This window comes from Heloderma suspectum, chromosome 15 (genome assembly GCF_057233095.1).
Source record: "Heloderma suspectum isolate Gila_16-S chromosome 15, 16-S_ref, whole genome shotgun sequence".
NCBI lineage: Eukaryota > Metazoa > Chordata > Lepidosauria > Squamata > Helodermatidae > Heloderma > Heloderma suspectum.
In genome coordinates, this window is record NC_139472.1 from 1545285 (window position 1) to 1571843 (window position 26559).

Below are 26559 nucleotides of genomic sequence, written 5' to 3' on the forward strand. Positions count from 1 at the left end.
TGTATGCTGCCTTGGGCTCCTTGGAGGCAAGGGGGGGACACAAATGTAACAACTAAATACATAAATAACATTTGCAACCCCAGCTGTTGTGCAGTCTCCTCATGGCCTTGTTCAGAGCCCCGAAAATATCCCCCCCCCCGGGGGCCTCTGTCCCCGCCTTGCAGCCATCAGCACTGCCTCTGCTGCGGCCGGGGCCCTCCGCTCACCTTGCACCTGGACGCGGGCCAGGGCCTCGGCAGAGCCCACCCTGTTCCTGACGTGGCAGCGGTATGTCCCGGAGTCGTGGGCCATGGCAGGGCTGATGTGGAGGACACCCTCGCGCACCGTGGCACGCCCGGGGAGGCTGCCGTTGACCTTGGTCCACTCGTAGCGCAGGGGCGGCGTGCCATGGGCCAAGCACTGCAGCTGCACCACCTCACCGGCCCGTACCGAGGCTGCGTCCGGGAGGCTGGTGGCGTATGGAGGCGCTGGGCGGTGGGGAGAGGGGAGGTCAGGGCTCACCCAGACATCCGGAAGGCCCTCCGGAAGACGTGGGCAAGCGGTGCTGTGCCCCTACTATGGGGGCAGGCCCCGCACGGCCTTTTGTAGCCCCAAGCGCACAGAGCATCCCCAAGGCCAATGCAGCAGCAACTGTCCGCCCACACATAACCCCCCACACACGCACCCCTGACCCATGCTGGGAAATGGACCATTCCTACCTCCTTCTCTCCCCTCCCTCTGGGAGGTCAGTTCCTGCCCCGCAAGGGTGCAAGAGAAGCAGCCTTGGGCCTGGGTCCGCCCAAGCCACCACCGCTCAACATGTCCTCCAGATGCGTTGGGCTGTGACTCCCAGGATCGCCCAGCCCCAGATTGGGGATGCCTGGCATACTCTGACATAATTCCCGTCCTCCACCTCCCTCTCCCAGTGGCCGGCCGGCAACCCCGGGAACGCCGCATCCGCACCGCGCCCCGTCCCGTCCCCGCTCACTCTCCACGTCCAGCATGATGAAGGCCTCTGTGAAGCCGGCCGTGTTGGTGGCGTTGCAGATGTACTGGCCCGAATCCTGCTGGGCTGCCCGGGGGATGACAAGGGTGTCGTTCTCGAGGCGATGCTGCCAGGGCAGGGGGGCCCTCAGCTTGGACCAATGGATGGCTGGAGGGGGGTCGCCTGCGGGGAAAGGCAGAGCCGTGAGACGCAGGTGGCCATGCACCAGGTGAGAACAGCTGCTTCGAGCACTCTTCCCCCTGAGCAGCGGTGTCTGCGTAGGGGTGCGGCTCGCAGCCAGGCGCTGCTCTGCGAGGGAGCGCCTGGGGTGGCCCTCTGTCAGGGAGGGGCCCTGCGATCCAGGGAGATGTTCCGGAGTCCTGGGACTGGCCCCTTCTTGATCACGCGCTGCATCTCCTCCGAATCCCAGGATCGCTGGTGGTTCTGGCAGGGCAAAAGGCCCACTTCTTGTCCAAAACTTCCCCATCCCTAGACCTGGAGTGCAGAACCTCAGGCCCAGAGCCCAAATCCAGCCCACCTGGGGGCCAAATCCAGCTCACCGGGGTTCCCCAGATGGTCCCACCCCTTCCCCCTGATGGTCTGGTGCTTTCCTGGCTTTTGTGCCGCTTTCTCCCATCCTACAAAGCTGAAAGGCCTCCCTCTCCCAAGGCTCAGTTGCTGGCAACAACAGCTTTAAACTGTAACACAATGACATTTGGGGTGTCTGGGCCCTGCCCAATTTCGTCTCCCCCCCCCCCCGGAATGTGGCCCCCAGGAGCTTCTCCAACATGGAATTCAGCCCTCGGGTGGAAAGCAGTTCAGGACCACTGGCCTCCACCAACCTTCCCCAACCTGGTGCCCTCTGCATGTCTTGGACTGCAACTCCCAGCATTCCCAGCCACCTTGCCCATTGGGCATGCTTGCGAGGGATGGGAATTGCACTCCAGCACATCTGGAGAGCATCGGGCTGGGGAAGGCTTCCCCACAGACCCACACAGACGCACACCTGTGGCAGAGCAGCGGAGCTGCGCGGTCTCTCCCGCCACCACCGTCTGCGTCGGATTCACGCGGATTTCAGGCGCCCCGGGGTCCCCGTGCACAGCCTCCACACTCACTCCCACCTGCGCCTCCGCTGTGCCAAGGGTGTTCTGGGCCATGCACACGTAGGTGCCGGCGTCTTCGAGCTTTGCGGATGTGATCTGGGAGGGCAGAGAGAGCAGGGGGCGGGGGGGTGGGGGGATGGGATGACCCGGACAGGGCTGTAACAAGAATGTGAGAGGGGCCCAGGGCCCAACTAGCCCAGCACCCGTCTTCCCACAGGGGCCAGCAAGGTGCTTATTTGACTGACTGATCAACTGATTTGATTCGTGCCTTGCCCTTCCACCCAAAAAGTGGTGCTCAAGGCGCCATCATCAAAAAATCCAAGTTTAAATGAAACTTAGTTCAAATCATCAAAAACAAATAAATTAAAAACACAGGAAAACACAATTATAAAAGAAATCAAAACAGCACCCGACCCGTTAAAAAACCCTTCAGCAACAGACCAGCTGCTGGGCCAAAGGCCTGCCTGGATCAAAGCACCTTGGCCTGCCTGCAGAAGGACAGCAGAGGACAAGCTGGCCTAGCCTCCCTTGGCACGGAGTTCCAGAGCCTGGGAGGGGCCACCGAGAAGGCCCTGGTGTGTTTCCAGAGACCCGCAGGCAGGACAGGAGGCCAAGGTCGCTCCCTGCTGGGCAAATGGCATCCTCTGCACCCTGCTTCTGAACCCTGGAGGCTCTGTATGGGTGGCCTGGCCCTGAATCGCTGGTGCCGTGACCTTTTGGGCACCGCTCCCCTTGCCCCATCCCACAGGGGGTGAGCCTCCGACCCACCTGCAGCACCGCGCGGCTATCCAGCGGCATCAGGGTCTGGTGCTCCACCTTCTGGCGGACACCCAGCTTGCTCCAGCGCACCAGGGCCCGGGGCTCGCCTGCCCCCAAGCAGTCCAGGCTGATGGATTTGCCCACCTTCACCTGCACAGGGCCCTTGGGCACCACCGAGACCGTTGGAGGCCCTGCGGGGGGGAGGGAGGCGGGATCAGGCTGTGGCAGCCATGGAGCACGCCATGGAGCACGCTATGGGCTTGAGCACCTGGCCCAGCAAGAGTGGAGCAGCCCGTAGCAATTCTCCTGTGCCTGATCCTGCAGCGTGCCGGCTACGCGATCCTTTTAACTCAGATGGCCACGCCCCTTCCCCGCCCACTGGTCACTTGGTGGTTTCCCAGATGTTGTGCGGTGTTTCCCCCCATCCTGAACGGCTGAAATGCCTCTCCGACGGCTTCACGACTGGCAAGGAGAGCTTTCAACTCAAATGGGCAGGTATTTTGGGCCTCGCCCCTTTTGCCTTTGCCCCCCCACCCCGGGATGCGGCCCCTGAGAGCTCCTCGGAAACGGAACGTGGCCCTCAGGCTGAAACTGGTTCCGCGCTCCTATCCTGCCCCTGGAGTTCTCGAGAGGGACGGGTGCCCCGGCAGCAGTGCCCCTCGCCTACCTTGCACCATGAGGTTGACCACACTGTTGGCGATCCCAAAGCGGTTGGCGGCCACACAGCGGTAGGCCCCCTGGTTCTGGGGACGCGCATTGGAGATGGCGACCACCGACCCGTTGGGGCTGATCTTCACGTTATCTGTAGGGAGGGGCGGGAGAGGTTTCGTGGGCCCTCACACCCCCGAGGCCCAGAAATGCACACCGGGGGACTGCACCTTGGATCTCCTACACGGGAAGGGTTATGATGTTTCGCTGCTGTTTTATTATTGTTCTACTGCAAGTTAATTTTAACAGGGGGAAGGGCACGACATAAATGTCGTGAATCAGGGCTGGGAAACTTGTGGCCCTCTAGAGGTTTTGGCCTGCAACTCCCATCGTCCCCAGCTAGCATAGCCAATAGTGAGGGATGATGGGAGCTGTAAGCCAAAACAGCTGGAGGGCCTCATGTCATCCACCCCTGTAGCAAACAGCTCACAAGGCATGCGCGTCACGCTTTGCCTCCCCCTCTGTGCCTGGGTCGTGGGGTGGGCCCGGCTTGGGCGAAGCCTCCCGCCGCTCTGGCCCTTGCCTGCTGCTCTGGAGCACGGCCCGTCTCTGTTCTGGACCGCGGAGCCCTCTGTCCCCTGTGGACTGACAGCCAGCCCCTGCCTGGGACCGCGGCGCCGTGGGGCCTGTCTGTTGCAACCACCCGTCAGGATTGCGCCTGGCCGCCCAAGCGGTGCACAGAATGATGCTTTTCTCCTTCTCCCCATGCTCACAACATAAGAATATAAAAAGAACTTCAGGTCCACCAAGTCCAGCGCCCTGCTCCCACGGTGGCCAACCAGCTGCCCGCGGGAACCCACAAGCAGGACAGGAGTGCGAGAGCTCCCTCCCGCCCGTGTTCCCCAGCAACTGGTGCACGCAGGCTCACTGCCTCTGCTCCTGGAGGTAGCCCAGAGCCATCGGGACTAGTCGCCATGGATAGCCTCCCCCTCCAGGAAGCGGTCTAGCCCCCTGTCCAAGTTGGCGGCCATCACTGCACCCTGTGGCAGCAAACTCCACAGTTTGACTCTGCGCTGTGTGAAGAAGCCCCCTTCCTTTGCTCTGTCCTGAATCTCCCACCAACCAGCTTCATCGGAGGACCCCACGGGGTCCTGGTATGATGAGAGGAGGAGAAGTCCCCTTCTCCACCCCACCACACCACACCTAACCTGGTGCCCCTCTCGCATGTCTCCGCTTACCTCTTTTCTCAGCTAAACAGTCCCAGCTGTTGCACCCTTCTCTCACAGGGGAGCTGCTCCAGCCCCCTCATCCCTTGAGTTGCCCTTCCCTGCACTTTTTCCAGCACTACAATATCCCTTTTTCGGTGTGGGGACCAGAACTGGACACAGAATCCCACGGGTGGGTCCCAGCCAAGACAAGTGTGGGCCTCTCTTGAGTCCAGCCACTGCTTCCCCTGGAGCTGGTTCAGCCTGGGAATATAGCTGAAGCTGAAGCTCTGGGCAGGTCCTCCTCCCCCTCAGGGGACCGCAATCCCCCCCGCTGCTGGGATTACGGGAAGGGTCTCCTGGGAGGCGCAGAGGTCCCGTGGGCAGGCGGGAGCCCCGCCTCTTCGATGCATCTGGGGGCTGGTTTTGCTGCCCAGCCTCCGGATGGGACGGGACGGTCTGGAGCGACTGCCTACCTTGCAGCTGGTTGTTGGGCAGCTTCCAGGAGACCTCGACGGGCTGAGCGCCGTCATGGACCCGGCACCTGAAGGCGACGTCTGCTCCCCTGCGGACAGCGGTGCTGTGCGGGTCAATGGAGATGACGGGGCTCTGGCGGCCTGGGCACAGAGCAGCAACGTGAGGCTGCAGCCCAGGGCAGCCACACCTGCCCCCCCGTCCCACCCCTCAGGAGCCTCGGACGTACGGGAGGCAGTGCTGGTGTTGGCGCTGGCGCTGGCGAGGACCGAGACGGCGAAGGACGCTTCCTGCGGGGCGGCCCCGCCGCTTGTGCGGCACACGTACTCGCCAGAGTCGGCTGGGGCAAGCTGCACCAGCCGCAGGTGGGCGTTGGAGACCTGCGTGCACAGAAGGGAGGCTGGGCAGGCCTTCTCCCTGCGGGCGGCTCCCCGTCGCCTCCTGCTGCTGCCTGAGCCCCCTCGGCACCTCCCCCTGGGGCCCTCCTCAGCTGCCTCCTCCGGCCCCGGAAGGAGCAGCACTCCCCTGCTTCCACAGTGCCCCGGCCTGCTGGCACGCAGGGGAGTCCCGCCTCCTCACCCACCCGCCCCCCAGAGGCGCTCCTGGGCTGGGCCATTGCCTCACCTGGTGGCCGGCAGGCAGGGAGCCCTCTCGGCGATACCACGTGAACGTGGCACGGGGCTGTCCCGGGGCAATGCAGGTTAGATCTAGGGTGTGCCCTTCGGCAACGACGGAGGAGGAAGACTCGATCCTCAGGGGGGGAGCTGCAAGAGGGGAGGAAGCAGGAGCCTCAGGGCAAGCTTCTCCAAGGCCCTCAGCCGAGCGAGCGGCAGAGAAATCAGTGTGGCAGCAACACCCGTTTGGGAGGGGCAGGCAAGTGAGGCCTCGGCCTGCCCCTGGGACTCACGCAGGGAGGCGCTCCCGCCGTCCTGGATGGTGACCACCAGCGCAGCCTCCTGGGTGGCAGCCGTGCCAGTGACGCGGCAGACGTACTCTCCGGAATTGGCCGAGGAGACCCGTGGGATGCGCAGCCGAGTGCCGGAGACCTGTTCGGGGGAAGCGTTAGCCACGTGCCTGCCCGGGGCTCGTGTGCGCGTCCGGCCTCTCCGCTGTGTCCGTGCACTGCAAGCCTGGGTCTGTGTGTTTCTGCCTCTGCGTGTTTTGCTTTGCCTGCCTGTTTGTGCCTCTGCGTGTTGCACGTGTGTCTCTGTCCCTGCCCCCCGCCAGCCAGACCTCGGAGCCTGCTCCTTCACACCAGCCCTTGCAGACCCTCTGTCCTGGATGGGAGGACAGGAGCTGATGGGGCAAGGAGGACTTTGCAGCCAGAGGCCCCGAGCCACAAGCCAACGGCAGGCACATGCACTCCTGGGCTCCCCTGGAGCAAAGGAGCACCTTCCCGAAAAGCCCTAAGTGCCCCTGGCTCCCGAACCGTCATAGGCGCAGGGGGAACAATCCACCCCGGGGGCCCAGCCTCCCCCCGGTACCTGGTGGTTGGCGGGGAGGGGTCCCCCCCTCTTGGACCACGTGACTTTGGGCTGCAGCTGGCCGGCAACCAGGCAGTTCAGTTCCAAGGTCTGTCCCTCTGCGAGGGAAGTCGACGAAGACTCGATCCTCACCGGGGGGACCATGCTGGAGGCTGCTGGAGGAACAGACGGGTCTCTGTCAGCAGGCTTCACTGAACAGCCACAGAATCGTAGAACAGTAGGACTGGAAGGGGCCTACAAGGCCATCGAGCCCAACCCCCAAGAGCTTCCCTCTCTGCCACCCTCTCCCCGCCTCCACAATGTCTCCCTGCTCTCTCCAAGCTGCAGCGGGAACCTTTTGCTTTCTCACTATGCCGGGCTAAGCTCCGCACCTGTTTCCACCATCGGTGCTCAAGCCAAGACTGTGTGAAGCAAGAACAAAAAGTGCAGAGGGTGGGTTCGGGGGCAGGAAGGTTTCTAAGATGGAAGGTGAGTTTTGTCCCTTTGAGCCCAGTGCCTCTGACAGAAGGGATCAAGCCCTGTTGAAAGGGCTCCATTTCAGCTCCTGGGATGGATACACCCCCCTTTCCTTTACTTGGGGGGACTTCCTGCCTGGAGCATCTGATAACCCCCCGCCCTGCATAAATGGATCCCCCGAGCAAGAGCAGAATTCCCATTCTTCTCCCAGCCCTGGGGGAAGTCTCCCAGGTTTCCTGCTGACCCACGTCAGTGAGCCCTGCGGGTATCCCCGGGAAGCACATACAGTGGGTGGAAGCTGAGCCGCTGGCGACGGAGACAATCACGGAGGCCTCCAGGGGGCTGGCGCCATCGTTCACATAGCAGACGTACTCCCCGGAGTCGGCCATGGAGGCCTGCAGGATCCTGAGGTGGGATCCGAGGATCTACTCGCAGAAAGGGAAAAGCAGGAGAGGGAAGGTTCATTCCCTCCGGAGAGAGGCCCCTCACAGACTCTTCTGGCCAGGGCGTTCCTTTGACGGCTGCCCCGTACTCCAGAGCCTTTGGCTGCAGCTGACTGCCCTCCTGGCTCATTGGCGGAGTGCAGGAGGAGCCCTCCGGCCCTATCCGATTTGCGGCCCGTTTTCCGAGCCGAAAAGGACTCCACCGCTCCGCCTCCTGGCGCCCTGCGGCAGAAGCCTTTGGTTCTCCAGCCAGCTCCCCTCACCTGGGCGTTGACAGGCAGGGCGCCCCCACGCTTGTACCACATGACCCTGGGCTGGGACTGGCCCGCCACCAGGCAGTTCAGGTCCACGGTCTGTCCCTCGACGATGGATGCGGATGAGGTCTCGATCCGTATTGGGGGGGTGACCCCCACAGCTGGGAAACCCAGAAGCAAGCAGAGTGTAACGGGCGCCGAGAGGAGAGAGAGGGGTATTGGCATTTCTTCAATGGCAGACGATGGTGTAGTGGAACCAGGGTTCAGGGACTTTTTTATTACTGGGGTGCTGCCGACGTCATCTGCCACCCCCCTTCCTCAAACTTCCCTGTTCCCTCTAAGCTGAGCTGCAGTCCTCACATTAGCTTGGGCGGGGGGATGAATTTTCCCAGCAACAAGATATTGTCCCCTGTTGCGATGCAAAGTATTGGGGGGCGGCCTGCTCTTGAATGGAGAATCGAGACCCACCAGTTTGACTAAAGACCCGCTCCTGGTGGAAATGGAAACTGCTAGAACTGGCTTGTTGATATGCGACCACACTGCTGTCTGCATTTCCGGACTCTCCTGAGGGGTGTGGCTACAAGGACCGTCATGATGACCTTCTGCACTTCAATTTTTTTCCACTACGCCACTGCTGGCCGATGGCGCCTGCCAAGCCGCCTGTCGTGCTCCCGATAAAAAAAGATCGTCTCCACCCCATCCCTCTCTAGAGGGTGGAATTTCCAAGACGAGCACTGAGACTTACCAAAGGATGTGCCTGTGCCGCCCTGAATGGTGACGACGAGGGAGGCCTCGTGAACGGCCGTGCCGTTGCTGACGCGGCAGACGTACTCCCCGGAATCTGCCGCCGAGGCCTGCGGGATGCGCAGGAGGAAGCCGGAGACCTGGGGAGGGAGGCGAGCCGGCGGTGAGGGCGGCACCAGGGCACACTCGCTCGCGCATGGCGGCGAGGCAAGGAAGTCTCTGATGTGAGAGGGGGGTATTATGCTCTCAAGCCTCACTGTGTGAATGAATACAGGGATCTGCTAATGCGGTGTAGTTGTTTTCGCACATCTGGGGAAAATGCTGAGCAACCTGCCTGCGTTTAAAGCTAGCAGATCCACGACAGGCGCAGCCAAATAATTTCAGACCCAGCATTCAGTGATCGGGGGGGGGGGGGTAGATGTGTACTACTTCAGCGGTGAAACGCACAAGGAGTATTTCTCCTCTCCCCCACAACTGCCATTCCACGCTTTGCAACCAAGACTCCCCATACATTCGAACAACAACACTGTTTGGTAGCCCTGGCTGAAAAAGCAAAACGCACAATGTGCAATGCTGCATTTCAAGCTCACTCGAATCGCAGCCCCACCTGGTCGCAGCCATGACATGAGGTTTGCCTCTGCCGCCCAGGGCACTCTGGCCCCGCGCCCAGGCCTCGCAGGGCCCTGAGCAGCACCCCGTTCCGGGGCACGCGCAATCCCGGCCCGCCGGCAACACTCCTGCTCCTGGTTCTCCCCGCCCCCGAGGAAGATCACATTTGTTTCCCTTATCTCGGATTAGCCACTTTTAGCGTTTTTGCGGTGCAGCTTGTACGCCTTCAATGTGTTATAAATGAAGTACAAAATAAAATAATGACGATGCTTTGTGCCCAGAGCAACTGGAGGCATCCAGTGAGAGGGAGGCGGCTTCTGCCCACGGTTCCGTGCAGCTGCTGTGCCGAAGAAGCATCCCTCCGGGGCTGCCTGTCGGTCTCTCAACTCTCTTGCTCGCCGGCAGCAGATGCCAGCGCGGACGTCTGTGCCGAGAGTGCCCCGGTGCTTTGCCGCCTAGGCGGGAGGGAGCGGGAGGGGGCAGCCCAGGCCTGGCGCCTGCGTGATCCATACCTGGTGGCGGGTGGGGAGGGCGCCTCCTCGCTTGTACCACGCCACTCTGGCCTGCGAAGCGGGACCCGCCACGATGCACTTCAGATCCAGCGTGTGACCCTCGGCGGGGGAGGCCGACGAAGACTCGATGCGCACCGGGGGAGTCACGCCAGCGGCTGTGAGCCACAGAGGAGGGAAGGCTAGCGACGGCAGCTGAGTCTCTGCTGTGGTGCAGGCCGTGGGGAGCCGGAGGGCTTGTGTGGGCACAACCCCTCCTGCCTCCCTCCTGCCCCATCCAGCTCACGCTGGAGGCAGCCAAGGCTCCAGCAACTGGGCTGAAGTGCAGGACTTCAGCCCAGCCCTGAAGTCCTGCACTCCTGCTGGACAACACATTCCACGAGGCCTCGATCTCCGGCTGCTCTCGGGAGCACCAGGCCCTAACCCGCCCCACCCACCTTCCCCACGCAAGCCCATTCAGGCAGCCTGTCCCCACCGCGGGGGCTGAAGGCAGACCTGCCGCGGGCAGCCCAGCCTTACGGAAGGAGTCGGTGCTGCCTGGCCGGATGCTGACGAAGACAGAAGCCTCCTGCGTGGCGCTGGCACCGTAGCTGACGCGGCAGATGTACTCGCCGGAGTCTGCTGGAGAGACTCTGACCAGCCGCAAGCGGGATCCGAAGGCCTAAAAAGAAAATGGGGCTTGCATTCACAGGGCTGCCTGGCGCCACAGTGAAGAAGCCTTAGTTGCTTCTTGGACGAGGTTGGGCCGGTTTGCTAACATATAATGTTGCACAGATGTGGCATGAGAGGAGGAAAAATGGTTCTAAAGGAGGAAAGACACATTCTTTTTATGGTGCATGGACACACCACAGCAAACACCATCATTCAGAAAAGGTTTCCCTCCCCTTCTCTTACTCGAGAGGAGAGGAACACCTCGTCTAAGTCAGCACTTGCCACCTGCGGATTTTATATGTACTTGTTATTAAATACACACACACACATTTGTCATCTCTTTACTCAGGGCACACCTTCTGAACCGATCAAGGTGTCATTTATTGATTTAAAGATATTTCTAGCCCGGCTTTTAGGGTACAAAACCCTCTCAAGCCAACTCACGAAATAAAAACAACACAATAAGGCATCAGGATTCATAAAAGCCAGTGACCATAATAAAAACAGACATCCCACCCAAAAGGTGCTAAAACAAAACAAATGGCAGTCAAAACCATCAGCAGTCCCATAAAAAAAAGAAAGACAACTCAGGAGAAGGCCAAAGGAAAACAAATGAATTTTGAAAGTGTTCCTGTAGTGATGGGTCTTGACAGGTTTCAATTGGTGGTGCAGTCCAGAGACCTGGGGCCACTGCAGAAAAGGCCCTCTCCCTCCAACCCACCAACCTGGCTGCTTTTGGGGGCAGGTGAGACGAGCCATAATTGCCCATCTTATTTTAAACGAATCCATCTAGCCGTTGCACAATCAGTTATTATGATCCTCAGCCGAAACCCCTCAGACTTGCCTCCCTCTCCTCTATCCCGTTTCTGCAAGAAACAAGCCTCCATCCAGAGGCCAGAATCTTGCCATGCGAGATGAGAGAAACGTAGGAAGGGGCCTTCCCAGGCGCTAGTCCTGGATCCGTCAAGCTCAGTATCATCCCGCCGTGACTCTCCACTGCCTCCAGCCGAAACGCTCCTTTCCCAAGTCGTTTTTTTAACTGGGAATGCCGAGGCGGAGCACGCGCAGCAGATGTGCTGCCGCTTAAGGACAGACAAATTGAGGGGCCGACCCCCCCAAGGATGAGCATCAGAGCTCAGGGAAGGTCCCGAGGCCCGCCCAGCAGCCAGCCAGCTGCAAAACTTGGGTGTGCCAGGAAAACCTCAGGGGGTCCCTGGATGTGGCTGCTGTACCTGGTGGTTGGCTGGCAGGGCACCCCCACGCTTGTGCCACGTGACCGAGGCCTGATCCTGGTGGGCAACAACGCAGTCCAGCTCCAGAGTTTGCCCGTCGGCGACGTGAGGGGACGAGGCCTCAATCCTCATGGAGGGCGTGATGCCTAAGGCTGGAGGGGCCAGGGAGAGGAGGGTGAAGGCCGCGCCAGGCAGAGCCCACGAGTAGGTCCGCCCAGGCACCATCCCGGTCCCTCCCACGGGGCCAGCGCTTACTGGAAGAGGAGCCGGTGCTGGAGATGATGACGGAGGCTTCCCGGACAACGGAGCCCAGGCTGACCTGGCAGATGTACTCGCCTGAGTCCGCGGCGGAGGCCTGTGGGATGCGCAGGCGGGAGCCAGAGACCTGTGGTTGGGGCACAGACAGGCGCCCTGAGCACGTCAAACCGCCTGCTAGCAGGGTGGACCATTTGTCCTTCTGGCCCAAGAGGGTCCCCTCTGCCTGGCAGCGGCTCTTCAGGCACTCATGCAGAGACAGAGGGGTCATCCTCAGCTACGGGAAGCTGAGGTGGCTTAACGGGAGATGCCAGGGATCGAGCCTGCAACCTTCCCCATCCGAAGCAGTTGCCCTGCCATGGAGCCACGGTCCCTCTCTTGAAGCGGCCCTTGCCTTCCAGGCGGGGGGGCCACCCACTCTGCTCGCCACACGCCCCTCCGACTTCCCCAGGGCACTCTTCGCAGCCAGGGAAGCAGCGGCATCCTGGCCGGCCCCGGAACACCACTACAAAAACAGCCGGCGGCCATCCAGCAAGAAAGGGCCGGGTTTGCAGCGCGGTCGCCGATCCCTCCCTTGTGCGCCCAAGGGAGACATTTAAGAAAGCCCGAGGGGAGCCAGCGGGGGAAGAGGCCCCTGAGCTGAGCTGCCCGGCCCCTTTGCCTGCCAGACCCGGGTGCCTCCGTACCTGGTGACTGGCTGGCAGGGGGCTGCCTCGCTTGCGCCACGTGACCGTGGCGCTTGTCTGGCCCACCACAACACAGTTCATGTCCAAGGTCTGTCCCTCGACAACGTAGGGCGAGGAAGATTCGATTCGCAGCGGAGGTGTGATCCCCGAGGCTGGGAAGGCAAGGCGGGGGGCAGTGACAAAGTGGGCGGGGGGGCTCAGAACAGATAACGGGGTGCACTCCTCCTCCTGCCACGTGGTGTTTCCTGACTGGGTGAGATGCCACAATCCAACACAGCCGGGCAGGATGCCCGCGCTCTAAGGCAGGCATGCAGAACCACATTCCATTTCAGAGAAGGTCTCGGGGGCCACACTCCGGTGGTGGGCGGGGCCAGATGAAAAGGGGCGGGGCCAAAATCCCAGCCTATTTCCGCGTAAAGCTCTTCAGTGACGAAGCCTTGGGCCCTTTCGACCTTTTAGAACAAGGGGAAAAGCTGTACAAAAGCCGGGGGACCCCAAACGATTGGTGGTTGGAGGAAAGGGGCGTGGCCTTCTGAGGAAACACAGAGGCCGGACTGGGACCCCAGGTGAGCCGGGTTTGGCTGCTGGACTTCAGGTTCCGCCCCCCTGCCTTCAAGGCCACCATCCTTCCTTCACCAACGCCTCAACTTTGGGCCATGTCAGACAAGACCCACGATGGCGCCCAAGTAACTGATTACTTGGTTTGGACTACAAATGTGTCCAGCTCGTAACGTGAATCATGAGTCCTGCCAGGTGCCCCCGGGCCAACTTTTAGGTGACAATGAAAACGTCCAGATACCCGACCGCAGGTCTCCACTGCGTCTCCCCTGCTTTGGCCGTGGCGGGGTCCAGCCACTGACCCATGACCAGGGGCAGGGGGGGGAAGGAGGAGATGCCTGGCTCACTTTGGGAGGTGCCGTAAACGGTGACCATGACGGAGGCCTCTTGAACCACACCGCTGTCGCCGTCGGTCACCCGGCACACGTATTCGCCAGAGTCTGCCGACGTGGCCTCAAGGATCCTCAGGTGGAAGCCGGAAATCTGGGGGGGGACCGAGAAGCGACTCGTACAGTTATACATGGACAAAATGGTGCCGAGAGAGGAGGCCCTCGCCCAGATGCACACAGGCGTCGGAAGGCGAGGCTCGAGTTGGCCAAAGGCCCCAGCAGCCCCTACCTTGTGATTGGCGGGGAGCGCCCCCCCGCGCTTGTACCACGTGACCCTGGGCCGCGACTGGCCCGCAACACGGCAGATCAGGTCCAAGGCCTGCCCCTCAGTGATGGAAGACGACAGAGACTCGATCCTGACTGGAGGGGTCTCTATGGAGGTAAAGCAGAGCCGTGCTGGATCAGACTGCAGAAGATCCGTCTAGCCCAGCATCCTGTTTCCAACCAGGGATAGCCACGTACTTCCAGGAAACGTGCAAGCAGGGCCTGAAGGCAACTGCTGTTTGCCCCACGGCATCTAGTACTCCGGTGGAGCAGGAGACGTGGCTCTGAGCTACGGAGGAGAGGGCAGCGTCCCTCAGGGGTGCGTCCTGCTGGTGGGCGTGGCCCAAAGCAAAAGGGGCGGGGCGAAATACCCACAACACCAGCAAAATACTTCAGCTCTAAGCTCTTACTGTTGGGAACAGAGCCTCAGGAGAGGCGTTTCAAGCTTTGTTGGAGGAAAATGCTGCATAAAAGCCGGGACAGCCGCCAAACGACCGGTGGTTGCGGGAGGAGCCGGAGGAAGGGGCGTGGCCACAGCCGTTGAGTCCTCGCCTCCTCCATTTTGGAGGAGGGCGCAGGGACCCAGCCAAAGAGGCCCCCAGCAGCAAGGGGAGGGATCGTGTCCCTGGAGCCCAGAGGGAGGCTCCTGGGACACGATCCCAGGAGGCTCTGACTTGGATTCCTGCACTGAGCAGGGGGTTGGACTCGATGGTCTTGTAGGCCCCTTCCAACCCTACAATTCTGTGATTCTATGACCTCCACATCTCCCAGGTCTGCCTGCTGGAAGGGGGCCTGGGAGACCAGTCCAGCCTTACCGTGGGAGGGGCCGTGGCCCCGCTGGACGGTCACGGTGATGGAGGCCTCCTTGGGGCCAGCTCCATTGCTGACCCGGCAGACATATTCCCCCGAGTCCGCTGCAGAAACTTCCATGATGCGCAGGAGTGGGCCATAGACCTGGGGAGGAGACAGCGAGGTCTTGTGCCTGTCCAGGAGTGTCGGGACGAGCCCTGGGAAGGGGCTTCTTCCTGCCTGCCCTCTTACCAGCTCAACCCCTGCACTTTCCCCTTCTTGGTTTATTACTTTCCATATTTATACACACACAATTCACAGCTCCCGGCCCCAGCTCAGCCAAGACGCTCACCCGCCTCTCGCTCTCTCAGCTTAACTTCCCTCACAGGGGCGTCGTAAAGATTAAATGGGAAAAGAGCAGCCAAGGGCATCACCCTGAGCAACTTGGAGAAAAGGTGGGAGAGAGCCATCGCAGACAGAAAGTGGCAGGATGCAGCTGACAGACAGAGACAAGAGATATGGGGCAGGAAAATGGCAGCCCTACAGACCTCCCATCACCCCCGGCCAGCATAGCCAGTTCGTGAGGGAGCATGGGAGTTGTAGGCCAAAACATCCGGTGGGCCATAAGCTGCCCACCCCCACGACAGAGAGGCAGACAGACAAATGCCGGATGCAGATCGACGGATGGACAGATGTATATATGGAGACAGATCCCGAGCTCAGAATTCTTTAATTCTCAGTGTCGATTGTTTGGTGGGTCTCGGGGACTAGTGAAAAACAAAGCAGATCCCACATGCCGACCTCTGCCCACCCCCTCCTGCACCCAGGGACGAAGACGAAGGCAGCGGGGCTCAGCCCCCAGGATCTGGGCAGGTGCTCACCCGGTGGTTGGCCGGCAGGGTGCCTCCTCGCCGGTACCAGGTGACGGAAGCAGTTGACTGGCCGGCCACAATGCAGTTCAGATCCAAGGTCTGTCCTACTACGACCGAAGAGGATGAAGCTTCGATCTTGACTGTAGGCGAAACACCGGAAGCTGCAAGGATCAGTGGAGGGAACGGGTAAGAATGCAAGGGTTTGGATTCCGTGTCTTTATTTATTTATTCATAGCTTTTTTTGAATCCCACCCTTCAGCCAGCAAGGCTCCCTAGAGTGGCTTGCAAAGTTAGGAGATAAAGACAGCCCCAGCCCGCAGGCGTGCGATCGAAAAAGACTCCGCACAAAAGGAAAGGGCGTTGGGAGGGAGGAGGGGGGAAAGCCCAGGCAAAACTCAGGCACCCAATTCTTTGGAGATGCCCAGATTAGGCATCCCTGGGTCCAGTGGCTACAGGGGTGCCTCCCAGGAAGTCCACAGGCGGGGCAGGGGGCAACGGACATCCCCCGCCGCTGCTCAGCTCCCCTCCTCTCCCCAGTCCGCCATCATTCCGAGAATGCAGCCACCTCGAGTGCCATTTTTGGGTAGAAAGGTGGGGCATGAATCAAATAAACAAATAATATGTTGCCCCTGAACATGGAGGCTGTTGCCAGACCCATTTGCCTCTTCCTCCATGGAGCTCACAAGCCCCTTCTAAAGCTCCCTCAACTAGGGCCATCACACGCAGCAGCAGCACATCCTGTTAGCTATGTGCTGCGTGAACCTCCTCTGACGGCTTAAAGGGGCTCAAAAGGACAGAAGGCTTGGCATGGACAGCTGGCCGTGTCTGTGCGTGACTTCCTCTCTGCGCCTGCCTGCCTGCCTGTATGGGTCTCAACTGCTTGTGTGTGTCTCTGCGTGTCACCGCCCTAGTGAGTCTGCAGCAAGGCTTCCCAAGAGGGAAAGGTTCTTCTTACCTCGGGCGACCACCACCTCGATTCTGGCCTGGCCCACACCTGCAGCGCTGCGCCCCACACACAGGTACATGCCCCCGTCAGCAGCTGTGATGGCGGGGATCACCAAGGTGGCGATGTCCGTCCGCTCCGCACGGGACTGCAAGCATGAAGAAGAGCCAGCGGAGCGCATTGGTGCTGTGGCCGAGCTGCCCTGCCCCACACACCATGCGGGGGGGGGGGCCACATGCAAAAGGCGCCCCAACAACAGGCCATCCACTGACCACGGCAACAACGGGACGCTCGCGTCACAGCAAGGACAAAAGGACCCAAGCAACAGGCCAGGCAGGGAATGCCCTTGACGGGGGTTGCGGGGGCTCCACTTCCAATAGCACACTTTCCTTATCCATTTTTGTTTGAGGTTATTTATCGGGGTGCTTCCAGACCAGGCTTTTATCATGCCACTAGCCTGCCTCGTTCACAGAATTTTGTGGGGGGTCCAGGCGATCACGCTGTCTTTCCTGCATAACTCCCCGTGTTTTCCCACCACCTCTTCCGTCTTTCTCCCTACTGCAGAAAATCCGTTCAGGGAAGAGAGACAGAAGTGCTGCCCATGGCCTTCTGGCTGGGGTGCCCAGAGCCCTCCATCTGGAAGCACCCTGACTTTAATGCTGCATTTTGCTTTGTCAGCTGCTTGGGCACCTCCATGCTGGAGGGTGAAAGTGGGAGATAAACCTCTTCAGAAACAATAAATACGCCTATAGGCCAGGGCTGTGCTCCGGGAGAAGGCAAACGCCTATCCTGGAAACTGTGTTTGCTGTGATAATGACATGGAGGGTGACAGAGACACCGTGCAGAAGGCCAAGCTCCCCAGCCACGGCGAACTAGAAGACAAACCCCCTTCCCTCCCAGAACAGTGGCGCAGAACCTCAGGCCCAGAGGCCAAACCCTGCCCTCGAGATTCCCCAGAAGGCTGAAATGCTCTCCAAAGGCTGAGTGACCGGCAGGAAAAGCCTGGAGGTGCAACGCGCTGGCGCTCATGATCCTTTTGGCCCTGCCCAGCCCCGAGAACTTCTCTGCCATGGAACTTGGCCCTTGAGCCGAAAGAGACCTGAGGGCCCTGCTCCAGAAGCCCGTGGCTAGTGACATCTGAGCCACGCTCTGGAAGGGTGGGCGTGTGGGAGAGACCAGGGGCCCAGGCAGGGAGAGAGAACAGCCCCCTTCTCCCCACTGTAGAATCGGGCAGAGAAAGAGCGAGAGATGCCAGCAAGGGAAGGAGGAAGACGACAGAGACAGAGCAGGAGGGAGCCACAGAGCGGCTCGTGCAAGATGGGGCTACCTGCCGGAGCTCCGCAATCCGCTGCCAGAGAACGTCCAGACTGTCACCTTGGAAGTGGAAGAAGCCAAAGACGGGGAGAGCCTGGCCAAGGAGGGAGAAAGACAGAGGGAGGCGGCAGGCCCAGAGGCCAGACAAGGAGGAAGAGGGGGACAGATGGAGAGTGAAGGAAGAGGGGTGCTAGAGAGTGTCAGGTGGCTTCCCCCAGCAGGGTGTGCGCAGGCCCTTGCCGGGATCCAGCCCTGCACAAGGCAAGCCAAAGATCTCTCACTTTTCAGTCCCCCACCCCGGGGTTGTGACTTGGCTGACTCTCTTGGGCTATCTGGAGTCACTCGCCCCACACGGCTCTCTGCTTGTGTTCTGGAGCCTGGATGCTTATTGTGGTGGCGGCGGTGTCTGGGCTGGGGCGTTGGGCTCAGGGCCCTTTGGACTCTATGCCGTGCAGAGTGGCTAGGTGGCCGGGGGATTTGCTTTTAGGGAGAAGAACAGAGGTCCTGGGGGGCTCTGAAAGAGCTGCGCTCTCCTGGTTGATCTTGGGCAATCAATGGACTCCTGCACTGAGCAGGGGGTTGGACTCGATGGCCTTGTAGGCCCCTTCCAACCCTACCATTCTGTGATTCTGTGATTCTAAGAGGAGATGCTCAGCCCTAGCTTGCTGGAGCCTGGATTGCCGAGGAGGCCCTCCCCGTCCTGTGCCAGAAGCTGGAGGTCCGGTGGCCAGTTCTCCCAAAGGATCGTGTGTGTATCGGAATGGGGGCGGGAAGTTCCTCCTTACCTCTCCCACTTCACCCCTCTCCCGCCCATGCCCTGCTGCCGACCCCGCCTGTTCCAAGTTCAGCCCCTGAGCACGCGAAGGAACACTGAACGTGTGCAGAGTGCGTCTGCCTCGCCGCTGGGCAAGCATGGTGAGGGGTGCTTCTCAGAACAGGGCTGCGGCTCCCGAGTGATGCTGTGTCTCCCCCCAGACCCCAGCACTAAACATCTGGGGAAGGGTCTCTCCCCAACGCAGAGAGGGCTGGAGCCTTACCTGCGGGGGCAAGCTGCCCCCCTGCTTCTCCCAGGTGATGGTGGCCGCGGGAGAGCCGGCGGCCCGGCAGTACAGCCTCACGGTGCTACCCTCGTGCACTTCCGCCCGCTCCGGGCTCACCTGCACTTGTGGGACGCTGGCACCTGGCGAGGAGTGGAGCAGCTGGTGAGGCCCCCAGCACTGCCTGCCCCCTCCCCCGGCCCTGCCGGAATGGCACAGGACCGGGGGGCTCAGAAGCAGCGTTTCACCGCTACACGAGCTGTGCTCTTTCCATGGGTGCCTGGTCGACGCTGTTCTCGCTGCTGCCGGCTCCAGTTCCAGGGACCCCTTGGGCAAGCCGCCCTCAGCGGCCCCCTCCTCAGGGGCCCACCTCCTCACCGCCATGGCCACCTCCCTCATCACTGCTGCCCCTTGCTTGCTGGGCAGGCAGACGCCCAGGGAGCAGGTCAGCAGGGGCATCCGCTGCTCCCCCTCCTCCCCACCTCCACCATCTGGGCGAGAGGCAGGGGATCGAGCCGGCTGCGATGGGGAAGAAGAGGTGCGACTCTGGGGGCTCTTGCCAGCAGGCCCCTGCTGGGGCGAGGCCCTTGGCAGCTGCCCAGCCATGCTGACCCTCGACGCCAGCCCTGGTCCTCGCTTTGTTTCGTCGCATTTCCCCCATTATCATGGCAACAGCGGAGCGGGGTGTGCATTAAGAACAAGCAGCCTCTTCCTCCTGCAGCAGGGCCCAGGGAGCCCGCGCCCCACCCTGATCCCTCCTCGGGAGGCAGATGTGGTGTCTCCCAGGAAGCAAAAAGCAGAGCTGGGTAACACGGCCGACGGGGGGTTGGGGGCAAGGGGGGAGGCCTGCGACTGCATCGCCATCCCTCCTCAAGTGCCGTAGACAGAATGGCAGCATATTAATTCAACGGATGAACAACACATAGCTCCCTCTCGGGGCCCTGGCGCAGAGCCAGCGGGGCTGTGACGCGGCAGCAAATCCCTCCAGAGGAGGGACGCGCAGGGGCGTGTGGCATCCCGCACATTCGCCAGGCCCCCGCCCCGGCCCGTGGGTGAGAGGCGGGCCGGTTCGGCCTTTCGCAGGCACTCCGACAGACTCGGCCCCTCCTGCCAGCCCGACGTACTGTGCACTTGCAAGAAGGCCCAGGCCAGATGCTGTCCAGCGCTGTTCCGCACGCGGCACAGGTATTGGGACTCGTCGGAAGGCTCAGCTGCCGGGAAGTGCAGGATCCCGCCCTGGATGATGGCCTTCGGGGAGATCACGCCCCCTGGCCCGCCTAGAACAGAGAGAGGAGGCCCCACCGTTTTCATTTAAAGCATCTTGACGCCCCTCTTTTGCCAGAATGGTTCCCAGAGCAGCTTCCAATTATCTCTGCAGTGAGGTAGTCCCTGCCTGCAGACTTACAACCCAAGAGATACGACACATAAGGAAAACAGGATGGGGAGGGAGGAGAAAAAGAACAAGCTCAGGCACCAGGTCTCTAAATGTACAGGTCTTATAATGACCAGCTGGGACAGAAACAGTTCAGCTAGCCTGGTGGGACAGCACAACCAAGGCCCATTCGCTGACAGTCAGCGAAATCCTACACATGTCTACTCAGACATAAGTCTCATTAGGTTCAACAGGGCTTACTCCCAAGTGCATCCTGGCCATGCAATCCTGTGCATTTTTCCTTGGAAAAAGTAAGTCCCATTGAGTTAAATGAGGCTTTCTCCTAAGTAAATAGGTACAGCATTGCAGCCCAACGCTCTTATGATAAATCAGTGAAGGATTTCTGCAATTGGGTGTCTCCCGATTATCCAAACACCATAAATTACAGTTGACATAAATTATTACAAAACATCACTCACAATACTGTCAATGAAATTTTTAAAAAGGCAGTTTTGATTATGATGATGTTACGCGTGAATCTGCTCTATTGGAGAAAATTTGGATTTTCCTCTGGATGAGCTCTTAGAGGAGACAACAGCCTCAGATAGATCATTTCATCAAATACACTGTGAGTCGCACATGGCAAGACACTGTTTTCCCCCTGGCAAGAACGCTGAGGTAAAATCTTGGTGTTATAAGCCACCTCTAGCCCCCCCGCCCCTCTGTGGGTGGTTTGGTCTGGATCAAGGTTCTCGTCTTTTCTGTGTGTTTTTAGCAAAGCACTCAAAGCCATCAGCACCCGCTAGAGAAGAGGAGAAAAACCTCCAGCCCGTGGGCCTAATCCAGCCTGTGGACATTTTCCATCCAGACCACAGAGACTTTGGCTCCTTCTGTGGGCTCTGCACCCTCCTAAGCCCACCCCGCCTGGGAATGGGGAAGGAACACCCCTGTTATCTCCGCTGATTGGAAATAACAGGGGGTTTCCCTTCCCCGTCCCTCTACGCCAGCCAGCCCCCGCCCCCAGTCAGCCGCCTGTCCCTGCACTGGGGCTCACGCACAAGCTGTGTGGGTGCCGACGGTGTGGAGGCGCTGCTGCGTGCTCTGTATGCGCGGTCCCCGGGGACACGCAGGCCCCTTACTCCTCGCGGCTCTGCAAGGGGGCTGTTCGGTCTGGCAGAAGAGACGGGGCCGTGGCTCCCGCCGTGCCGGCACTCACCAATCCACTCCACCGAGGGTTCGGGGCTTCCTGTCGCGGTGCAGCGGAACTCGGCCGGCTGGCCTGGCTGGACGCTCAGCTGCGAGGGCTCGATGGCAGCCATCGGAGGGACGGAGGGTGCAGCTGCCGCAGGACAGGAGGAGGCAGGTTAGGGGAGTGTGGGGAAGCCGGGGAACCGGCCCAGCAGCCCGCGGCCCTTCCAGAGCCACGTTGGAGAACGAGGGCATCAAGAAGCTCCACCCCTGCGTGGCCTGAGATCCCAGATCCGAGACATGAAACCATGTGCGTGAAAATCGAGGCTCGCTGGGCTCTAGAGCTGAAAGGGGCACGGAGGAAGCACTGGCTCTGCCCCACACGCATGGAAGCCGGGGGAGCGGACGGCCGTTGGAGGGTCCTCCATCCTGCCCCACTGCACGCTTTCCCCCCAGTGACCCTGGAGCATGCTGGCGCGTGTGTCAGAGGGGGGCGGGAGCATCACCAGCCCATCATGCCAGCGAACACCACGAGGAACACCACAGGCGGCGGCGGCGGCGGAGCTAAACAGGGCGCCGACACCCGGGGGGGGAGCCCCTGCGGCGATGGACCCCGGGCATGCAGTGGGCAGGCCAAACCGACTTACAGGGTCTGTGGCCCTCCACCACTTCTACGGGTCCATAGAACATCTGGGTCTTAGACGGAGCTGGAAACAAGCGACAGTGTCGGAGGGAGAGGCAGGTGAGAGCGAGGCCCCAGGCCAAGCCCTGCTGAGCGGGAGCCTCGCGGGCAGTGCTGCAGCGGTCAGCTTCGATATGCAGGCGCTCATCCTGACAGCCCCCTAGCCGTGCCCCCAAGGAGGACCCCCAAAGGCAGGCCGCTGCGCTGATCCGCACCAGCAAACCCTGCTATCAGCCTCCGCTCTGCCAGGAGCAGGTCTTTTGTGAAATGGACGGGCCTAAACTGCCCATTCGTGACCAAGCCAGCCCCAAATACTTTAGCCCACAACAACACACTTTGCTGGGAACAGCTCACAGCAGTAGCTCACAGCAATATGCTTCTGCTGGGAAAATTCATTTCCCCCCATGACCGTGCAGGCTGAGGCTAAGCTTGGGAGGAACGGGGCATTCTGAGCGGGGAGGCGGGCGAGGACGGAGTCCTGCTGGTCAAACAGTGCTGACGCGCCGTCCCTGTGGGCCCTGCCTCTGCGACACTGCTGCTCGCAGGTTCCTGGAGCAGTGCCCCTGCTTTGCAAGGAGCTGGTTCGGGGCGGGAGGCAGGACGGAGCGGCTGGGTGATTCTGCCTCGAAGCCCATCGCAATGGCCTCTGGGCTCCCCAGCTCTGAACGGTTGCTACAGGTCACCGGAAGCCAGGCCGGAACAGCCGGCCCTGAAGGACAGCAGCAGCCGCAGAAGGGCTTGGCCAGCTGGCCCCCACCCTCAATTCGCAGACAGACAAGGGCGGGGCTTGGCTCACGGCGGCACTGCCACGGGGCCCCAGAGGCGCAGTTACGCTCACGCCGGAGTCCTGGATGCCAGAAACAGGGCGCACGCAGCACAGCGCCGATGCGGAGGCTCCCCGTGGAGATCAGCGAGCCCCGTGGAGTAACGTAAGCCCCAGGATATCTGGCGCTCGCCACTTTTGCGCGAGATGTGTCCAGCAATGTTTCATGGGCGCCACGCCTGAAATCCTCTGTGAGGAACTTAGAAGGGGCCGTAGCTCACACGGGAGGGGCCGTGGCTCAGCGGTGGTGCCCCCGCCTTGCATGCAGAAGGCTCAGTCCCCGGCAGCATCTTCAGGCAGGGCTGGGAAAGAATCCTGCCTGGAACCCCAGAGAGCCGCTGCTGCCAGCCCGTGTCGACAGTCCTGGGCTTCCGTGGGCCCAGGGTCTGAGTCGGTAAGAGGCAGCATCTTATGGCCCCGTGAAGCTGCCAGAGCAGCTTGAGATCACCCTGCTGCCGGGTACGCAGTCAGGACCACCTGGCCTGGCGCGGCCTGCCTGGCTAGAGGCAGCTCTGTGGCACCTGCAAGGGCGGCGTCTTTGCCGGCACCTGCACCTGGCCCTTCTAGCCGCAGACGCCGGGGGCGAGCCGGAGCCCTTCTGCACGCAAGGCAGCCTCTGTCGCTGGACTCTGAGGCCTGCCTGGAACGGCGTCTAGCCCCTTCCCGGCCCCTGTGGGATTTACAGATCGGGAAACTGCGATGCAGCTTCTGATCGACCAACTGGTCCTTTGGAATAAACGAGCAAACTTTCAATCGACACGTTTCGATCCCATCCTCAAAGCCAAAACTTAAAGCAGCCCTACCCAACCTGGAGCCCTCCAGTGGTGTTCAGCTGATTGGGGATTGTGGGAATTGTAGTCCAACACATCTGGAAGGCCCCAGGTTGGGGCGGGCTGACTGGACAAGATCCTGTCCCACATTGTATTTAGGACAAAGGTCAGCTCACCTCAGCCATGCGGTGGAGGAAACAAAGAGTGGGAGGCCCCACGTGGTAGCTGTTCAGGGGTGCTGCTGGTGCCCCCCAAGTTTAAATCAAATGGAGCTCTTGAGCTGGGGGGGCTCCAAAGGGCTGGGAGGGGCCCCAAACCCCAGAACCTGCCTGTGTTCCCTTCCTTCCCTTCCAAATCTCTTTGCCTTCCCCGGTGTATCCGCAGAGAAGCGTGTCATCAGGGGTCCCGTGGGCAGCGGGGCTACGGGGGGCAGTGTGTGGCCGGGCGGGGGCGCGCACGTCAAGCCATGATCCTGCTGCTGCCAAGCCCCTCAAGAGCGGCGCTCCCCTACCTTGCACGTAGAGGGTGGCCTCGCCCTCGTCCATGTCGAACATGTTGGAGCCGGTGCAGATGTAGACACCGGCGTCCTCTGGCTGAACGTTGCGGATGGTCAAGATGCCGTTGAAGTCCATGGCCCGGCTGGGCAGCTTCCCGTTGCTCTGCCGCGTCCACACCAGCGTGTAAGCGGGAGACTGCGGAGGGGCGGGGGAGAAAGGCAGCAGCGCTGGAGTCCGAACTCACCACCCAAAAGGCCTGTCCCAGGACTGGGGGCACCCGCCGGCGGGGAAAGGCGGAGGCAGCTCTTTGGTGTGGGGAACGCGTCCGCCATCGGGATACAGCCCCGTTCCCCGCCCCAGCGCTGCCCTGGTCTGCTGGACGGCAACTCCCATCACTCCCTGATTCTGGGGATTATGGGAGGTGCTGTCCGACACGCTCCAGAGCGCCAGGTTGGGGAAGGCGGCTGTATAAGGTGGTGATGATTATCAGCCCGCCTCCCCCGTTTAGAGAGGCCGATCCCCCGACTCAGCCGAGCCCGCCGTCTGACCTTCAGTCCGGGCGACACCAGGTGATGGCGCAAGGCGGGGGGGGGGCAGCAGGAAGGCGGCTGCCGATCCCGGCCAGGCAGCAGAGGGCGCCGCAAAGTTGCTGCTTCCGCAGAGCCGCCGGGCTCGGCGTCGGGCAGCCCGGTCTGGTCTTGCTTCCCTCGAGAGGGGCGAGGGCCACCAGCTCTCTTCGTGGCTGGCCTGCCGCGCTCCGTCCACGCTTTGCCCTCGGGCGAGGCCGACCGAGCCCCGCCCCGGCAGAGGCACCCTCCCCAGCCAGACAAGGTCTGGCTTCCCCTTCGGATGGGGCTGGGGGACGGGTGGCCCTCCAGATGTTCTTGGACGGCAGCTCCCGCCACCCCTGCCAGTGTGGCCAACAGTCAGGGGCGATGGGCGTGGTAGTCCCCAACAACAGCTGCAGAGCCAGAGTTCCTCAGCCCTGTCTGTTCCCGGCGTACACACATAGACAGAGACACACACACAGGCATGGAGACAGGTCCTGAGACACACAGACACACGCAGACGGAGACGCACGCACGTACGCAGACACACACGCAGCTCACCTTGCTCTTGGCCGTGCACACGAAAGTGACGTCCGCCCCTGGCTTCACATTCTGCACCTTCTGCTCCTCCACGGTCACCGTGATGGGTCTGCTGGGGGCTTCTGGGCAGCAGAGAGAGGGGGGAGTGAGAGACCCCCGCATACAGCTGGGGTGGCTGGGTGGCTGGGGCAGGTCTCTCCGGGGAAGGAGAAGAGGCCTCCTCCCCCTCCCCTGTGTTCTTCTTTGGGTCCTGCCCCCAGCCCCGCATGCTAACCAGTGCCCCCCACACTGGCCCTGCTCAAGGCACTGGCTCGCCTGTGAGCCGCCGCTGCCCGTCTCCCGCTTTGTGCCAGCTTCAACCCGACCCACCCAGGGGCAGGCCCGTGGCACACAAGGGCGGCTTCTCACCGGTGACGATGACCTCCGCACGGCTGGTGTTGCTGTGCTGAGCGCTGCGGCAGGTGCAGAGGTAGACCCCGGCTTCGGAGGGCTGGATGCTGGGGAAGAAGAGCTCCACCCCTGGGCAGAGGAGCGAGGAAGACGTCAGCAGCCGCGGGGCAGCCCTGGCCACCACGGCGGCTCACGGGTCCCAGCAGGCCTGCGGACTCCGGGCGGAGTTCCGAGCCCTTCCCAGGAGAGCGGACCGAGAAGGATATCCCCCAGAGAGGCCCCCGCTTGAGGCACCCTGATGGGGCGGGGGGCAGGCATGCTGAAGTACCTGTGACTCACCCAGAGCAGGCGCAACCTTACGGAGGCCTCCGCTCCACTTCTACGCTAAAACGCCCCTCTCCTCATCTGCTGGGGCAGCCGTGAAGCAGCTGCCCCCGGGCTGGGCGACAGGTCGCCCTATGGAGCTGGAGGCTGACTGGTGGTCCTGCTCGATGCCTTGCTAGGGGAGCAAATCCAGCTGCACAGCAGCGGAAGCTCACCTTGCCGCCTTCGCTGGGCAGTGCTGGGCACGGGGCGCCCGTCTTCCCGGGACCAGTAGAAATAATGGGGCAGTGCCCCACTGACATGGCAGTGCAGGGTCACCTCGCTGCCTTGCGACACGGCGGTCCGTGAGGGGTGGACTTGCACAATGAAGGGTGGTTGGTCTGGGGGACCTGAGGAGGAGGAGAGAATCATAAGGCTATGCATGATAACAGCTCCCTGTGTAACCCACCTACATCACGCGGCCGAGGTTTATAAGATTAGGCACAGCGTGGAGAACGCGGAGAGGGAGACATTTTGCTCCCTTGCTCATCATACTGGACCCCGATGGGGTCACCCCACGAAGCTGAAGGGTGGGAGACTCAGGACACGTAAAAGGGAGGACTTCTTCACACAGCACAGAGTTAAACTATGGGATTTGCTTCCAGAAGGCATAGTGATGGCCCCCACTTTGGATGGCTTTAGAAGGGGGCTGGACCAATTCCTGGAGAAGACTATCCGTGGCTGCTAGTCCCGATGGCTCTGTGCTCCCTCCAGTATCAGAGGCACCATGCCCATGTGTACCAG

At 61.3% G+C, this 26559-nt stretch overlaps 1 protein-coding gene across 1 annotated transcript in view; it reads right to left on the bottom strand.

Moving 5' to 3' along the window:
- Positions 1-26559, bottom strand: part of HSPG2 (heparan sulfate proteoglycan 2) — a 127535-nt gene that overhangs the window by 20983 nt on the left and 79993 nt on the right. Inside the window, exons 47-77 of the mRNA XM_084822320.1 lie at positions 25992-26165; positions 25471-25581; positions 25084-25184; positions 23989-24169; positions 21850-21909; positions 21231-21353; positions 19767-19919; positions 18643-18785; positions 16304-16439; positions 15358-15509; positions 14503-14641; positions 13653-13795; positions 13382-13517; positions 12477-12628; positions 11791-11920; positions 11536-11687; positions 10172-10313; positions 9656-9810; positions 8536-8674; positions 7800-7951; positions 7380-7518; positions 6638-6789; positions 6061-6199; positions 5778-5917; positions 5383-5533; positions 5156-5296; positions 3494-3628; positions 2836-3017; positions 1971-2163; positions 968-1147; positions 207-467 (exon numbers count right to left, since the gene is read on the bottom strand). Coding sequence (XP_084678446.1) covers positions 207-467; positions 968-1147; positions 1971-2163; positions 2836-3017; positions 3494-3628; positions 5156-5296; positions 5383-5533; positions 5778-5917; positions 6061-6199; positions 6638-6789; positions 7380-7518; positions 7800-7951; positions 8536-8674; positions 9656-9810; positions 10172-10313; positions 11536-11687; positions 11791-11920; positions 12477-12628; positions 13382-13517; positions 13653-13795; positions 14503-14641; positions 15358-15509; positions 16304-16439; positions 18643-18785; positions 19767-19919; positions 21231-21353; positions 21850-21909; positions 23989-24169; positions 25084-25184; positions 25471-25581; positions 25992-26165 — 4587 coding nt within the window. The remainder of the gene's footprint in view (positions 1-206; positions 468-967; positions 1148-1970; positions 2164-2835; positions 3018-3493; positions 3629-5155; positions 5297-5382; positions 5534-5777; positions 5918-6060; positions 6200-6637; positions 6790-7379; positions 7519-7799; positions 7952-8535; positions 8675-9655; positions 9811-10171; positions 10314-11535; positions 11688-11790; positions 11921-12476; positions 12629-13381; positions 13518-13652; positions 13796-14502; positions 14642-15357; positions 15510-16303; positions 16440-18642; positions 18786-19766; positions 19920-21230; positions 21354-21849; positions 21910-23988; positions 24170-25083; positions 25185-25470; positions 25582-25991; positions 26166-26559) is intronic.